Consider the following 17,180-nt stretch of genomic DNA (forward strand, 5'->3'; position numbering starts at 1 on the left):
ATCGCCGCCATCTTGAAGATCCCGATAAACAGAGGTTTTGGAACTTACCTCTGCAGTCCAATTCACTGCACCCGTGTTCAGAGGATGTTCTCATTAGGGCGTTTTTTTTCCGATGGTGGCGCTTGTGAAGCTTTTCCATGTAAAATCTATATAAAAAGTTCACAAGCGCCGCCATCGGAAAAAAAAAGCCCTAATGAGAACATCCTCTGAATACGGGTGCAGGGCATTACAATTGAAGGCTTTTTTCTTCTACTGGTGGCGCTTGTAGAGCTTTTGTGTGTGAAATCTATATAAAAAAAATTTAACAAGTGCCATTACCGGCAAAAAAAAGCCCTAAATTGTAAAAAATTTGCCCTGTGAATTGGACTGCTGGTGATGGATTTATTTTATCACTATATTTTTTCGTCTACTGCGCCGCTTCCGGGTTTCCGAGTGATTTTTGGAACGTCCCTCCAGTGATTGAAAAAATATAGTGATAAAATAAACTTAAAAGTAACTAGAGGTTACTGTAGATACTGTAAACAAAAAACAGCCATATTGCATATGCCATTCACTTTTGTTACTTATTACAGTTGTGAAAAGTATTTTTATAATTGTTATTAATAATTGAACAATAATAATTTATTGTTTTGTGCCTATAAAACACTATAAAAATACATGAACAAAAAATCATGTCTATCACAACAAAATATCAAAAATTTTCTACCATCACAATTTTGAACCTCCGGGTTTCCGAGTGATTTTTGGAACGACCCCCAAAGTTCTTTTGTAGTATGTGTGTGCGCAGCTACACACTAGCAAGCAAAGTTTACATCGTACACCAAAACCATGCTTGTGTTCATAGGTGCTTTCTTTTGGGTGTTTATTTTTTTTTCACTTCAATGCACATGATCATACACATGCGCATATTATGCAAACATGAGGAGAGAACAGTGGCGGCGAACAAAAACTTTTCAAAAAATAAGAATTAAAACATAGCTGATGCAGCCCTCCATGTACTACGCTGTTGCAAGCTGACTTTTTGCTGACTGCGCATTCAACAGTGCATGCGCAAAAGTAAATACAAAAAAAATGAACACCCAAAAGAAAGCACTTCAAATTTTTTGAGCAGATTCAACTTTTAAAACACTTCAATTTGGTTGTAGTTTGAAAGTTTTCTATCAGACAGCGAACTAGCTAAAAATAAAAATGTAAAGATAGCCCTACCCTCGCGTGTAAAAGTTATCAACTTTGACACCAATTATTTCAAAAAAACCACGTCAGAAAAAATTGAAAAAACTTGACAAGATAGATAATTATTTAATTAAAAAAAAAAACCTTAAAAAAATCTATCAGAAATTCAATTATTCAGCACCCGTATTCAGAGGATGTTCTCATTAGGGCTTTTTTTTCCGATGGCGGCGCTTGTGAACTTTTTATATAGATTTTACACACTGAAATATAATAAAACTGGAAGCAACTTCCGTCTCAAAATTAGATGATTTTGTCCTTGACGTTCTTCGGACCGGTGGCGCTTGATGAAAAATATTGATATACTGTAAAATTACTATATTGTAAAAAAAAACTTTAGTTACATTTGCTTTAGACATAAAATGCATTGTAAATTGTATAATTTATTGATTTGCCTATAAATACATGTGCCGAATGTTCTACCAGTATCAAATTCATGATCGCGACTTCGGGTTTAGCTTTTTGAATCCTTGTCAGTACAGTCACGTCAACTAAATTGGTTGAGACTACTGAAATATAATGTAACTTTTATACCGTAGTATATTTGTTTGACGTTGACTGCAATTTAATACGAGTGAGGAAACCATCAATGCTACTGAAACATGTGATTGTAGAGGAGTTCACCTTAGTATATATAGTATTCTAGAAAAGCTGCAAGCGCCGCCATAATATATATGCTAATACGCTAATCATATGATTAAGTAATGCACCTTAGTACGTATGAAACTGAAGTATTATAGTTATTATCAATACACGTATGAAACCTATGCACGTATGTATCAACCCAACGGCCAACACTAATTAACCGTATTAAATACGGTGTTTTATCAAATAAACTGTTTTATACCGTATTTTAACATACTGAGAAGCTGTTTGGTATTAAATACGGGAATACGGTATCAATACCATATCAAACGCCGACTCGATACCGAAAAAAAATAAATTTATTAGTTGTAAAAATAAAGTACATGCCTATCGAACGAATAGAATATCTCATACATACATACATGTAGTATTCACGAGATACAGTTAACTACTGCATCGTTGAACAAATTCTAACTATTTACATCCCGCCGAATTGTGTTGAATATTCTTCTCCTACAAAACATATTAGATCTTCATTGTGATCTTAATTTAGTTGTACAAGTGTATAAAGTTAATATTATTATTAATTTTTGATCATAATTGGGTTAACAGTTAGACAAAATCTGCGGGGAATTGAAAAACATGGGGGCATATCTTTCAAAGCCGATAACAAAAAAAATCTCGACTGACGAGATAGGACAGAATGTGGCGTTTGGCGCGAGTTCTATGCAAGGGTGGAGAGTCAGTCAAGAGGTAGATATTACCATTTACTTAATCACATCAAATTAATAATATAGTAACCAGTTGATTTAGTATTACAGAGATTTTTGTGATACCTTTAACTTTCGGCATTAAATTAACCTAAAATTGCACGAGTCATAATCAAACAATCAAATTATTGCTCCAAACATCTGCAAATACAAAAATTTTGCACCAAAGTATATGCTTGATTAAAAATATTTTTTATGTGCGGTGTATATTTATTATTTCTCTTGATAGTGATAAAATTGTTTAAAAAATTTTCTTTTAACCAATTAATATAAATGAAAACATATATTTCCCGCCTTTTCAAAATCATCAAAGTTACGATCATCCAATCTCCATGAAAATTAAAATTAATAAATATCCTTTCAGGATGCTCACAATTGCTGCATAAACTTTGATGGAAATGCCTCACTATTTGCTGTTTATGATGGCCATGGTGGTCATGAAGTTGCTCATTATTGTTCCCAAAAGTTGCCTGAATTTATCAAGGAAACTGATGCTTATAAACGTGGTGATGTTAGGCAAGCCTTGATTGATGCTTTCCTCGGTTTTGATGCAACACTAACAAAACCAGAAATCATAAAAATTTTGAAAGAAATAGCAGGAACAAAAGTATCTCATACTGACAAAGCTGAAGCTTGCGATTCTGATGAAGTCAGTCATCTACGGATGGAAGCTGAAATGCCACTTGAACAACTTATTGGTCAATATGGACCTGAATCAGATGCATCTAAAATGAAAATTGCTCCAAAAAAGGTATTTCAAATTCATACTTTCGTTGTAGAAAAGCTAAAGATAAAGATCCATCATGTTCAGGCAGTTCAAGTTCATGGGGGACAAGTGAAGCTGATGTCAGCAGTTCAAGTAGTAGCAGCCAACCGTGTGCCTCAACATCAGGTATAAATGATAAAATTGATATTAAAGATGATAAAGATGAACAAATATTACACTCAACAACAAGTAATGGTGAAGTATCGCATAGTGAAGATACTGTTGATAAAAAAGAAGTAAAGTCAGAATTACCTGACAGTTCCGAAGATGTTAATGAACAAGTATCATCAAAAAATGAGATCAAAATTGAGGCTGAAGTTAATGGTAAAAATAAATCAAGTTGTGATACTAATAGCAGTAAAGTCGATAGTGTTTCAAGCTCATGTGCATTTGTGAAAAATGGTGAAGCTTGTCAGCAAGAATCGATCAGTAGCAGTTTTCGAAAAGCACCCTTGAGACGTGAGTTTATACGACAAATAATTTCAAGAGTGAAATTTGGTCAATCTGGCGATGATGATAATGAAAACGATAATGATGATGATGATGATGATGATGATGATGATGATGATGATGATGATGATGATGATGATGATGATGATGATGATGATGATGATGATGATGATGATGATGATGATGATGATGATGAAGATAATGATGACGATGATGATGATGATGATGATACGGAGGATCTCGATGAGGATGAAGATTCAAGTATAGATGATGAATTTGACGACGATGAATATGAAGCTGAAAATAACTTCACTATATCTGAAGAACCAGGCTCAGATTCAGGTTGTACTGCTGTTGTTGCACTTCTTCATGGTGAAAACTTGTATGTTGCAAATGCTGGTGATTCAAGATGTGTCTTATGTCGTGATGGTGAAGCACTTGAGCTCAGTTTGGATCATAAACCTGAAGATACACCAGAAATAAAAAGAATTGTTAGAGCTGGTGGTAAAGTAACTGCTGATGGAAGAGTCAATGGCGGTCTTAATCTTTCAAGAGCGATTGGTGATCATGCCTACAAACAAAATACACAACTTCCACCTGAAGATCAAATGATTTCAGCAGTTCCTGATATTAGGCATATTTTAATTGATCCAAAAAGAGATGAATTTCTTATCTTAGCTTGTGATGGAATTTGGAATTTTATGTCTAGTTCTGAAGTCGTGAAGTTCGTCAAAGAGAGAATCAATGATGCTGGAGATAATATTTCAAAAGTTTGTGAAGAGGTAAGATACACTATTTACATTATAATAAATGTTTATATAATTTTATCTGAATTTGAAGAATTAGTTATCAATAATTTTTTTTTTCGCTTTTTAACTTATAGCTTTTTGACCACTGCTTATCTCCCAACACACTTGGTGACGGCACAGGCTGTGACAATATGACAGCAGTTATTGTTAAATTTAAAAATTTAACACCAATTCCCAAAAATAATATTGAAAATAACGAAGTTGAAGATACAAAAAAAAGAAAAGCAACACAAAATCCAGAATCCAATGAATCTGTTACAAATGACAATCCCATTGATGAAAAACGAGCTAAAATTGAAGCTGTTTGAAAATGTTAATTTTAACAATGGCGGAAAAAGAAAAAAAGGTTGATAAAAACTGACAGAAAGAAATGAAAAAAGAAAAACATGAACTATCTAAAGTGAACGTGAGTTAGTTTTTCTGATTATTTTTATCGTTTTTTTTTTTTTTTTTGAATAATTATTTTTTTGTTTACCAACATTAAAGTCAGCAATTATAAAGCTCTTCTCTCTTACGCCCCTACGCACGATTGTGTTTTGGTAAAATTGAAATTTAAAGAAAAAAAATCGATGTATTGTGTGTTCAAGTTAATTTTTAACAATTTGGAGCACATGGAGTTGATTCGAGGAAGCAAGATATCTTCGCAAAATATATTTTAAAAACGAAAAAAGAACAAGCAAACCTTAGTTTTACTCCAAATCGATTATTATTATTATTATTATTATTATTATTACTATTATTAACCTATATTTACAATTAAAATAAAAAAAAATCATATACAAACCAGGTCCATCATTCAATCGGAAAAAAATCTTTATTTGTATCAAAATTTAAATTTCATGACAATCATCGACTCCTAAGCAAAATAATGTAATTTATTTATTTGCTTAATTTAAAAAAAAAGTAAATATACGTTACTTACATTAACAAGGTGTATTAGGTATGTAAATATTTGCGATATAAACAAGCAAAAAAAAAAAAAAAAAAAATCAATAAAAAAAAGTTATTTTAGATGATAGAAATAATAATTGTATTTCAAAAATTTCAAAAACATTTTTTATTTTTACAATAATAATGCATTTTTTTTTTTTTTTTTCGTTTCCCTCTAACACAATTCTATAGATTAAATAACAGTTTTGGCTGATGACGTAAACTTTGTAGTTTCTTTGTGAATTATGAGAATTACTTGAAATCGAAATTTTCAATTATTATTAGATGTTTGACGTTATCACAAACATACATACAGATAATTAACTGAAAAATATTTTGAAACCATGAGAAAAGAAAGATGTGCCTTTTGAGAATGAGAAAAATTCTCTAATAATTGTTTCGAAGAAATACAAAATGAAAAAACAATACAACTTGGTTATTTGTCTTTAGCTTTCACATATTCGTACTGTAGCCAGTCTCAACAGTACACACACAAAATGAACAAAGAATCATAATTAAGTTAATGTATCGAGAATTAAAATAAACAAAATTATATAAATTTTTATCAGAAGAAAATGGTTATTCACTTATTCTGGTTTAAAACTATTTCTTTCTGCAGCTTATTAAATATATCCAATATCAACAACATGAAAGATAAGAGACGCAAAGTTCAATTTTAATTTTTTTTTCCTTTGTAAATTCAATTAACTGTTAAGTGCTCAATAGTTTCAAGTTGTTCCACTTCTATTTTTTTTAACGACTCAAATTCAATTCGTAGTCTCTCGAGTTCCATTGCCTTTTCCATCATTAGCGTCTGCAATTAAAATCGAAACCTTATATTTTTTTCATTTTTCTACAGAGACATCATCGCAGTGTTAAATTTAGTAACATAATGTTTATTGATCACAAATCGTAAAATAATGATTAGGAGTTCGTACTGGAGTTCAATTGTTAGTTTCAGAAATCCTAATCCTTCCCATGTTTGTATATACTTAGGATAGTTATGTGGTTAAAAGAAAGTATTTTTTTTCAGTATTTTTACCTGTATTTTTCTTTTCTCTGTCTCTCGTTGCTTAGCAACAGATCGAAAAACATTTCTTGCTCCTATTGTTTGCATTTTTTCTCGTTCTACATCTTTTGCCAATTCATCCATTTGTGATATAAATTCATCTGATTTTTGTTTAAAATCTGTTGTTTCTGTAATATGATATAAATTTGAGCAGTTTACACTCAAAAAGTACGCAATCATTTGAAAAAAAAGTCTTATAACTAAGAATTCCATTCATCCTGTATTAAATTGAAAGCGTAAACTCACTCGTAATAAAGCCATAGCAGTCTGTTTTTAATTTTTCACTTTGATTTACTACGTCTGGTTCCAAAACGCAGATTTTGCTAAAATCATCGATATATACAGCGTACTTTGCTAAGGAATCTGTCATTGTAAGAAAATCAACAAAACCTGTTTTATCCTAAAAAAAAAAAAGTACAATAGGGTTGCGTTCCGTAGGGGGACCGCGGTCCTTTTTGGCTATAATCAGAGTGGATCCATAAAAATTAAAAATCTCCCTAGGAATCCCTAAAAAATAACCAGTCTCATGTATACTTTTTTTTACACCTTTCTATGTATGTTTTGTTAATGTTGTGGATGTGGTGCTTACTGAATTTTGTACTGAATGAAATTATTAAAACAATAAATTTGTTAATAACAGTTAACAAAATGAAAAGAAAAATTCCACTTCAAGGGTGCATTCCTTTAATAAAAAATTTTTTTTCGTTTTGCAATTTCGCCCTGTAATACCGACTAAAAACTAGAAACAGAAACAACGACAAAAGTGATAAAATTCTCTATGCCATATAAAATTCTCTATGAATCCATACAAAATCATACCCTATGCGCAATATAGTAGTATTAAATATATGATAAAAACAAAATAACAATATTATTTTTAATATTTTGTTTGGCGAATAATAAAAAGAAAATTGATTATTCAATAACTGAAATACCAGGTAAGATATACGTACATATATGTATATGATGATAAAATGGAAAAACAATACGAGGAACAATTGATTAGCAAATAACAACAAAAACATAACCTCAATAAAAAATAATGTTTTTTTCTGTTATTTAAATATAGTAAGCGATGATTTTATTTATGATTTTCTTGAAGAAGATGCAGAGTAAGTTTGTTGAAAGATTTATAACTACTTTCACAATGCTTACTTTTACAATAAAGAATATTTTATGATAATTTGATTCAACTATTTTTTTTTTTATGTATTTAGAATGTGCCAGTACTGCCACTACAAGGAACAGCTTCTTCCTATAAAATTTTAGACAGTATTAACCAGTGATGGGTAAATGGTCGATTTTTGAGGTTTCATACACTTACAGTAAGATACTGTAAGATACTGTAAGAAACTGTAAGATACCTCTGACGCCATTTTGAACATTCTTATTGACTGTCGACTCGACAATTAGTTCTTATTGCTCGATATACATTGGTACATGTAATTTATTTGTTATATAAATATATATAATATCAAGGAAAATCAGTTTTAAGGAATTAATGTTGCTTGAAACATAATTTTTTGGCAACATTAATTCCTTAGCTCCATCTTTTCCTTAGCTACTGCTTTTCCTCGGACATTTTCTATTTATATTAAATAAATAATATACATGTCATTTGATTTTTTAAAAATAAAAATGTCCAAAAAATACATGTAAATTTATTTTTAATACAAATGTCAAGAAAAGCAGTAGCTAAGAAATTAAGGTTGCCAAAAATTATGTTTCAAAGGAAATAATGTTGCTTAAAATATAAATCTTTGGCAACCTAATCCTGCTTCATCTTTTCTAACTTACTTTTCCTTAGCTACTGCTTTTCATTGAACCTTTTTAATGTTTTTCATAAATAAAATAAATGTAAATTTAATATTCAATAAAACAAATGTCAAAGGAAAAGCAGTAGCTAAGAAAAGGATGTAGCTAAGGAATTAAGGTTGCCAAAAATTATGTTTTAAGAAATAATGTTGCTTAAAATATATAATTCTTCAGCAACAACAATTCCTTATTTCATACTACTTTTCCTGAACCTGATTTTTCATAAATAAAATACATGTAAATTTATTTTTAATGATACAAATGTCCAAGGAAAAGCAGTAGCTAAGAAAAAGATGTAGCTAAGAAATGAATGTTGCCAAAAATTATGTTTTAGGAATTAATATTGCTTTAATTCTAAATAACTAATTTTTAAATAAATAAAATCCCAGGAAAAATAGTAGCTAAGGAAAGATGGAGCTAAGAATTACAGTTGCCAAAGAAATTCTTTTTAAGCAACATTAATTTCACAGTACATCTTTCCTAGCTACTGCTGTTTGGAATTTTTATTTATTTAATAAATGATACATGTATTTATCGGATAAAAAAAAATAAAGGTTCACTTTTATTTCGTATTGGAGGCGCTGGGAACGCAATGTAAGATACCTCGATGTATGAAACCGATGATGTAAGATACGGTATCTTACATGGTATCTTACACATGTAAGATACCAAGGTATCTTACCTACCCAACACTGGTATTAACTATTACAGGACAAAATTGCAGAGCGAAAGAAAAATTTTTGTTAAAGGATATGATGCACCCATGATATTTATTTTATTTTTTACCAATATATATCGATAATATTTTTCCCCCGATAGTATCGATATATCGATATTTTTCAGATATATATCGGCCGATATATATTATTTTTTAAATATTGCCGATATATTATCAGTCTTTTTCAACTATCGCACATCCCTACGTGTTTTGATATCGCGATATCCGATAATATTGATATTGCTGATATCGCATATCCTTAGGGTTATTATCTCAACATGTTCCACTACATTTAAAATCACTTAAAACAAATCATGAACAGGTTGACACATTTTTAGTAAAATTTGCAGTCGAGGTTAAGTAAAAAGTACCGACGTCCTCTAGTAAATTATGACAGTAGCATTAAATTGTAGTGTAATTTCAAACCTCCCTACAGCTCATTCTGTTCATGACATATATGTAATACTGCTGTAGATGGGTATGGGGTCAAGCGAGCTTTATGGTTGCAAATTTAGATTTAAACAAATTACCGTAAATGACTTTTTTTTTATTTTTCAATTAGTTTTTGAGATATGAGCATGTAAATGTAAAAAAAAAAAAAATTCCGTGGTTGTTCATAATTTACTTTTTATTTTAAAACAAAAGTATTACTGTTTCCATGTTGAACTGTATATGTGTAAAAAACTATCAAATTCAACTATTTTAAATAAATTTGAAAATAAGAAAACATTCCGTGAATTTAAAAAAAAAGGCTACCTTGTCTCAAAAATATTACTATAATCTTCAGTAAAATTTACAATCGGCAGTCAGTACTTTTTAGGTCTACTCAATTATGCCACAAAGTATACTAAAATCTAAATATTCGTGGCGTACACGGGGAAAAGTCAGAGATAAATACTAGCAAATTTTACAACGTATTATCAATGGTGAAATTTTTTACTGAAGTCTTCAGTAAAAATTTGAGATATAGAGGTAGGAAAATTACTTATATATATAGGAATAGTTTAAGAAAAATTTACTACGCTTTAGTAATATTTACTTAAAATTTCTCTCCGTGAAGAATCAAGCAGTGGTAATGAATCAGCCGTTGCTTTATCAGAATTTGAACTACCCGCAATTAATAACAATGATAAATAATAGAAACGTAAAAGAAACATTAATATTAATATTAATATTAATTGTTTCAAAAAACCTAATCAATTATAATGTTTTTTTTTTTTTCATTTAAATTAATAAATTGGTTTATTTTTTTTGTCGTAGAAGTACTCTGACAACACATCGAAGTAATGATTAAGTTTGTTTTTCAGTGTTTTCATACACTTAAGGCATATATTTTATTGGAAAATACGAAATTTAATATTTGTACTAAACAGAAAATTTATTTCTTATTTTAATGGTTTTATATTTCATCATATTCTTTCTGTAAGTTATGTATGTTAAGGCACTTTTCTTCTTATTAACGCCAAGGTTTTCTAACAGCACCAGCACTGGTACTTCGTTTAATTCCAGTTGCTGAAAAAAAGAAAAAAAAGATAAGTAAACTAGGATTTCTTCGGCGACCAAATTATATGACGAATTCTAGGTCTTTTCCACTCAAAAAATATGGCGTCAAAAAAATTCGATATGGCATCATATATGTAATACTACTAATACTCCTATATTGCTAGCAAGGCTCGATTTTTTCTCCAGAAGCAACGGTGCAGGCTCTATCGTCTTCCTTGTCGTGTATTAACCAAAACGACGCGCGCATGTGACACTCGGAGAACGTCGGAAGCTCACTCACACTATTATATCTAATTGTTAAATTTATTTGTGTTGGTGCAAACAATAATTTTTACATCAAATGTAGTAGTGTGAGTGAGCTCCATTTCGAATGCTTACCCTCTGTCACATGCGCGCGTTGTTTGATTAATACACGACAAAGCTCGATAGAATCGCAACACCCTCTGAAGAAAAAATCCACTTATTCAGGAGTATTACATATATGTATGGAATGATGGCATGACTGCTTTTAATATGGCGGCGTATCTGAGCATTCGCAGTTTCTAAATTCCGTGATTTTAAGCACTTTTGCTATTCTACGTGACTTCAATTTTCGCCGCTCAACTCAGACACGGAAGACAGCAAAAATGCCTAAAACCACAGCATTTTCAATTATTTTCAAGTTGCGCATGCTCAAACGGTGGCCATATTGAAAATAGCCATGTTTTCAGCGGCCATGTTGAAATCGGCCGCGTTACCGCAAATTTTGCGTCCTATGGGTCGGTTTTGCAGTCCATAGTTAAGGAGGTTATGCACAAATTACTCTTTTTTTTTAAAATATAATGAGAATGTTCTGAAATTTTGTACACAAGTAGATCTTTTCATTCTGAATACAACGGTATAATTATTTTCTTATGTTGATCGGTTAAATTTTTTGTAATTAATTATTGAAAATAATATTTAACATTGGCTCTTATGGAGATTTCAACCATTTTTTTCGGATAGAGGTTATGCGATAGAGGCCTTAAGGAGGTTATGCACAAATTCATTGCGGGTGTTGCGGGGAGCTTCTGACGTCACAGACAAAACTGAAATCTGGCTACACTGTAAAAAAATAAAGTGAAAAGCGCCTGCGCCCCGTATACAATATATGGAATTGCGGGTATGTGTGTGTGTTTGAACATGTCATACGTTGCCACATCTAATTTTTGTAAAGTTTATAATTAATTTCTCATTAATTGACCGATCAACATATGAAAATTTTTCGCGCAATTAATAGAACTCGGTTTCTACTATATGTGTGATTTTTTTCAAGACTTTTTCATCATTTTTTCTATCCGAAAAAAATGGTTGAAATCTCCATAAGAGCCAATGTTAAATAATATTTTCAATAATTATTTACAAAAAATTTAACCGATCAACATAAGAAAATAATTATACTGTTGTATCCAGAATGAAAAAATCTACTTGTGTACAAAATTTCAGAACATTCTCATTATATTTAAAAAAAAAAGAGTAATTTCTGCATAACCTCCTTAAGTTAAGATGGTATAATATAGTATAGGAAAGAGAAACGTTGAACTATATCAAATTAAGTTAACGATGAACTACGAAACCAGCCTCATGAGTTCGCACCCTTAGGGCTCAAACTTACGACAAGCTAAAGGATGATTCGCATTCGCGTCTTTAGCCGCTCAGCACTGACGCAGGCACTTACGACTTTTCTAAAACGAAGACGCTGAATGCTTGCGGCTTGACGCAGAGCCCGCGACACCATCTTGCGTCTTTTTTTAAAAAAATAATCCGCCATTGTTGTTGACATATTTATTATTTGAGGGTTAGGTTGTTGCACAATATTTAAACACTGAAATATAATAAAACTGGAAGCTGAACTTCGTGTCGCCGAGAGAGAAACTCAATGGTTGGCCTGTTGTCCTTGTCGGTACAGTCACGTCAACTATAATTGGTTGAGACTACTGAAATATAATGTAACTTTTATACCGTGTAGTACTTGTTTGTTTTGACGTTGACTGTACAAGATTTAATGTGCGCATGCGTGAGTGAGAGGGAAAGCCAACCAATATATTGCTATCTCTGGCGACACTCCGTGCATTGGCTAAGCATAGGAGTTCACCTTCCAGTTTTATTATATTTCAGTGTATTTAAACAAATAAATATATGTCAACAACAATGGCGGATTATTATTTCGAAAAAGACGCAAGATAGTGTCGCGGGCTCTGCGTCAAGCCGCAAGCATTCTGCGTCTTCGTTTTAGAAAAGTCGCAAGTGCCTGCGTCAGTCTGGCAGCAAGCGACTGAATACGTTCATCCTTGACTTTCGCTGTGAACATGGCCAACATAATTCTGGGCGAACTGAGCATGCGCAGCTTTGTAAATTACTAGAAAAATCACGTAAACTGGGGACATATCACTAGTTTTATGGGAATTAGGACGGCCATTTTTACAAGTTCGACACAACCCAACTTGTTGCGCATGCTCAGTGCGTTTTACAAGCGAATGTTAGCCACTGAAATATAATAAAACTGGAAGCCGAACTCTCTCGTCAAAAGTGTCGCCGAGAGAGAAACGAAATTGGTGAATTCTTGTCCTTGTCAGTACAGTCACGTCAACTAAAATTGGTTGAGACTACTGAAATAGACTAGGTGCGTTCTTTCGCTAGCGGCACCCGTATTCAGAGGATGTTCTCATTAGGGCGTTTTTTTTCCGATGGTGGCGCTTGTTAAGCTTTTCCATGTAAAATCTATATAAAAACTTCACAAGCGCCACCATCGAACTTTAATGGTATCCTCTGAGCTCTGAAATGCCGCTACTACCCGTATTCAGAGGATGTTCTCGTTGGGCTTTTTTCCGATGGCGGCGCTTTGAACTTTTTATATAGATTTTACATGAAAAGCTACAAGCGCCACCATCGGAAACGCCCTTATGAATCCCTCTGAGCTCACAGTGTATCCACCTAACGATCCCTCTCTACTTTTTTTCTCTTTTTTCTTCTGATTTGCGTGGAATTGGAAGCGCAATAACGAAATTTCACGCAAGTTAGAAGAAAGGGAAAAGAGTAAGAAGGGATATGAGGATACCCGCAAACTCCCACAAAGTCAAGAACGCACCTACTGTAACTTTGATATCATGTAGTACTAGTTTGGTTCGACGTTGACTGTACGAGATTTTATGCGCGCATGCGTGAGTGAGAGGGAAATTCACCAATATATTGCTAGAGTGAAACCGGCAGAAGATCATGAGAAGCTATAAACTATAAAACCGGCGTTGGATATCCCTTGACCCTTAAAGGTTGTTTTCTTGAACTACCCATCATATGTTACTTCCCAATAATATCTCTTAGAAAATAAAACTTTATTCAAACAACTATTGAGAACTAAATTGCGTTCAAACGCCGTTAATCTAAGGTTTAGATTGAATAAATATATATCACTTACAAATAACGCATGGTGAACGTTTTTCGCGACTATTTGATGTCCACGTTTGACATCTTGAACGTATTGTACTTCTAGCAGTATTTGGCAGTTGACAGTTCATTCTTATTCTATAAAAAATCAAAAAATTAAAACCATCAACTATATCAATAAAACCAACAAAAATACAAAATTGAAAAATAAAACTGATAAAAAAAAAAACTTACTCTCTAAGTTTTTTCCTGGCTAAAGTTTGTTGTGTTGCAAATGAAATCGACGACCTAGCTGAAGTTGAACGTTCCATTTTTGCTTGTTGTATTTGACGATCGTTAGATATGATTTTCATTCTTTTGGCTGGGCTTTGAGAAAATAATTCGACCATATTTATAGATGAAGCATCACACTAAGCGAAAAAAAAAACCATTAACACTCAATAAATATAACATTTTATTCCGTTAATTCTATCGAATAATAATTACTTGAAGTTGAAGTCGTTGATGAAATTCAAGTTCAGGTAATTCTAGCGGTGCATCAATATGCAATTTCAACATATAATGTAATGCCTCTTTGTAGGTATTTTTTAATGCAACCACTCGTTCGGTTTTCATCAACCTTCTGACTAGATATCCTTTTGCATATGCATTGATTATCGTTGCTGCTTGAACCTGTTAAAAACAAATGGAGTTATAAAAAATTTACACTTTTTTGAATGATAAACTTGTAAAATATTCGATGTTAATTATAATTCATATTATTGATTACATTACATGTTTTTGATTATAATGCAAACTGCCAGTATCAACTCTATTTGATTGACTTGTTAATGGAAATAACTGTCTACTAGAACTTGGTCTTCTTCGTTCGTTGGAATTTGGATTATTAATATTTTCTTTTTCTCCTGATAGATTAACGCCTATTGAAGACTTGCCGTCTGAATTAAATGAACTTCCATTAAATGTAGTTGATTCATTACCAGATTGGCATGCAAACTCAGATACTTGATTATCTAAATTTGATTCGCATACATTCAAATTTCCATTATATATCATTTGCTTATTATTTATGAATCTTTCGTTAAATTCTTTATTATTTTCTGCTAATTCTCCAACTATTTTTTGAACAGATATTCCTGGAAATGTCTTATCAATTTGATCCAACAGCATAAGTTGTTGTTTCTCAAATGTTTTTTGCATCAATACTTGTTCTTGTTTTTGACGTTGAACAAGTTCAACCATTTGTTTCTCATGTGTCTTTTGAATTTCTTCAAAAACATGTAATAATCTCTGAGATGTCAACCCTCGTTTAGTACTTCTTTTGGAATTATCGTTATTAAATGACGAAATATCAAGACTTTTTGTCATTCTATCTGTAACAAGCTGTTTATTTTTAAATAAAATATTTTCATTTCCACTTAATGTTTCGAGGGATCCAACAAGTTGCGTTCGATCTATATCTTGATTTTCAATACTACTAGCAGTCTCAAAAGAATTATGCTCAGAGTCAATTAATTTATGTTGTTTACTTGTTTCTTTTAAAGTGGTGTCTTTTGACAAGATATGCTGTATACAATTAACAGACTTTCCAACTACAATTAAACTATTTTCATCAATGAAATTATTAAGTGATGTTTTTTTCTGAGGTATTGAATCATTTTCAGACTTTATTTCTCTGTAGATTGATTTTTTATTTTTCACTGTCCAATTATTTAATGCTTGTGTTATATTCCATTCCTTTCGTTTTTGTTTATTTTTTAAAAATGTAGGTGTATAAAAATTTAATTCATCTTGAAAATTATTCTGACAATCTTTAGAATTATCCAAATGAGCCAATAACATTGAACTGGGTGTTTCTAATGTGTATGAACCTTGCCGAACAAGTGTAGCTGGTTCGGTAACACAATCATCAATATCTGAAAATGATTTGTGTTTTCTCCTCTGGGGTTTATTTAGTGTAATCGGAACAATATCTAGACTCGTCGGAACTTGAGACTTAGCAAACTCAGAAGTCATTTTCGATGCTTCTAGCTCAGTCTTTAACGAATGAGATCTATATGAAGGATATTTGTTTATATCAGTCGGTCTGGTATCGTCATCGGGAATACAATTTTTATGGAAAATCTTTTCTGTTCGTGTTTCTTTCGATATACTGGATGTTGAATTATCATTTAAATTTTCTGGTGATGCCTCGAGACTTGATAGGGAAGCTCTTGATATTTTTTCTTCAACTGCAATTGCCAGTTGTTTGTAATACGTCATCTCAGATCGAATATCATCAGTCATCTTAAATAATAATCGAGAAAAAATTGTAAAAACCATGAGAATATTATTAATAAATTTATTTTTCCATTTGTTTCATACTTACCAAAGGCGGAAGAATTGGTTGGCCTAGAATTTTAATACAACTTACGTACATATTCATTTTGTTACTCTAAAAAAAAAATACTTTTATCTGAAGAACTAATATTAATCACCAACCAAAACTATACTATTATAGTTAGTTTCCTAAAATCTTCCAATTTTCCACAAATAATTATCAAATTTCCCAGCTACATTGTAACGAGCGAGTATAGAAGTTGTCTCACATGTGTACCTTAAAAAACAATGTTTCGTTATTTTTATATTCCTTTATTTTCTATTGTTATAAAAGTTAATGTTTACACTTTACGGTTTGAATTGGTTATAAGTGAAATTTACCAAAGTTAGTTTGGGACTTGGGCGAAGGGGAGTGGGGACACGGCATCAAACAGAAAAAGTGAGGGAAGTCTTAAGGCATGTCGCCACTAGTATAGTTTTTCGACCAAGTTCTATGCCATAGGCCCAGTGTTGGGTAAATGGTCGATTTTTGGGTTTAATACTTTCATACCGGTATGAAAGAATTAAACCGGTATAATACCGGTATGAAAGTATTAAACCGGTATAATACCGGTATGAAAGTATGAAAGTATGAAACTCAGGAACGCCCTCTATGGCATCAAAATTGTCTACCATACCAGCATAAAACTCTCGAATGTCAAATTTTTTGTTGATATATTAATAGATGTATTACAGAATAAACAAATAATATGAACAATATTTGTTGATTATAAAAACAACAACAGTAATGTATTTCAATTTATTTGAGCAGATA

The 17,180-nt window shown here is 31.7% G+C and overlaps 3 protein-coding genes across 6 annotated transcripts; 1 reads left to right on the top strand and 2 right to left on the bottom strand.

Moving 5' to 3' along the window:
• The first annotated feature begins 2,185 nt into the window (after window positions 1-2,185).
• On the top strand, window positions 2,186-5,241 carry LOC122857526 (probable protein phosphatase CG10417). Its single transcript, XM_044159733.1, is given in 4 exon segments — window positions 2,186-2,568; window positions 2,950-3,310; window positions 3,313-4,583; window positions 4,685-5,241. Coding segments are annotated over 4 exon segments (1,977 nt in total). The 5' UTR covers window positions 2,186-2,457; the 3' UTR covers window positions 4,919-5,241.
• Window positions 5,242-5,921: 680 nt separating this feature from the next.
• On the bottom strand, window positions 5,922-7,038 carry LOC122857527 (intraflagellar transport protein 20 homolog). The gene is made up of 3 exons (XM_044159735.1): window positions 6,856-7,038; window positions 6,583-6,737; window positions 5,922-6,354 (listed from the first exon to the last, which is right to left on the bottom strand). The coding sequence occupies exons 1-3, from the start codon at window positions 6,977-6,979 to the stop codon at window positions 6,241-6,243; spliced, it is 393 nt and encodes a 130-aa protein (XP_044015670.1). The 5' UTR covers window positions 6,980-7,038; the 3' UTR covers window positions 5,922-6,240.
• A 3,321-nt stretch (window positions 7,039-10,359) lies between these two features.
• Window positions 10,360-16,784, bottom strand: LOC122857528. Of its 4 annotated transcripts, none has more exons than XM_044159737.1 (7): window positions 16,712-16,784; window positions 16,416-16,643; window positions 14,822-16,333; window positions 14,534-14,719; window positions 14,282-14,457; window positions 14,079-14,185; window positions 10,360-10,654 (listed from the first exon to the last, which is right to left on the bottom strand). In XM_044159737.1, the coding sequence occupies exons 2-7, from the start codon at window positions 16,470-16,472 to the stop codon at window positions 10,599-10,601; spliced, it is 2,094 nt and encodes a 697-aa protein (XP_044015672.1). In that variant the 5' UTR covers window positions 16,473-16,643; window positions 16,712-16,784; the 3' UTR covers window positions 10,360-10,598. The 4 variants fall into 4 exon arrangements, with proteins under 4 accessions (XP_044015672.1, XP_044015673.1, XP_044015674.1 ...); XM_044159738.1 differs by having other exon boundaries at window positions 16,719-16,769; XM_044159739.1 differs by having other exon boundaries at window positions 16,748-16,764.
• Window positions 16,785-17,180: the final 396 nt, after the last annotated feature.

Source organism: Aphidius gifuensis, linkage group LG5 (assembly GCF_014905175.1).
Source record: "Aphidius gifuensis isolate YNYX2018 linkage group LG5, ASM1490517v1, whole genome shotgun sequence".
NCBI lineage: Eukaryota > Metazoa > Arthropoda > Insecta > Hymenoptera > Braconidae > Aphidius > Aphidius gifuensis.

What these genes read in the sequence shown, in the direction of transcription:
- LOC122857527 (XM_044159735.1), bottom strand. Translation starts at nt 6,979, where the DNA reads ATGACAGATTCCTTAGCAAAGTACGCTGTATATATCGATGATTTTAGC. An exon ending in CTGCTATGGCTTTATTACGA is followed by an intron (nt 6,738 to 6,855) that starts GTGAGTTTACGC and finishes ATCATATTACAG; the next exon opens with AAACAACAGATTTTAAACAA. An exon ending in CAGAGAAAAGAAAAATACAG is followed by an intron (nt 6,355 to 6,582) that starts GTAAAAATACTG and finishes TTTTAATTGCAG; the next exon opens with ACGCTAATGATGGAAAAGGC.
- LOC122857528 (XM_044159737.1), bottom strand. Translation starts at nt 16,472, where the DNA reads ATGAATATGTACGTAAGTTGTATTAAAATTCTAGGCCAACCAATTCTT. An exon ending in TGCATTATAATCAAAAACAT is followed by an intron (nt 14,720 to 14,821) that starts GTAATGTAATCA and finishes TGTTTTTAACAG; the next exon opens with GTTCAAGCAGCAACGATAAT. An exon ending in ACGTTCACCATGCGTTATTT is followed by an intron (nt 10,655 to 14,078) that starts GTAAGTGATATA and finishes TCTTTTTTTCAG; the next exon opens with CAACTGGAATTAAACGAAGT.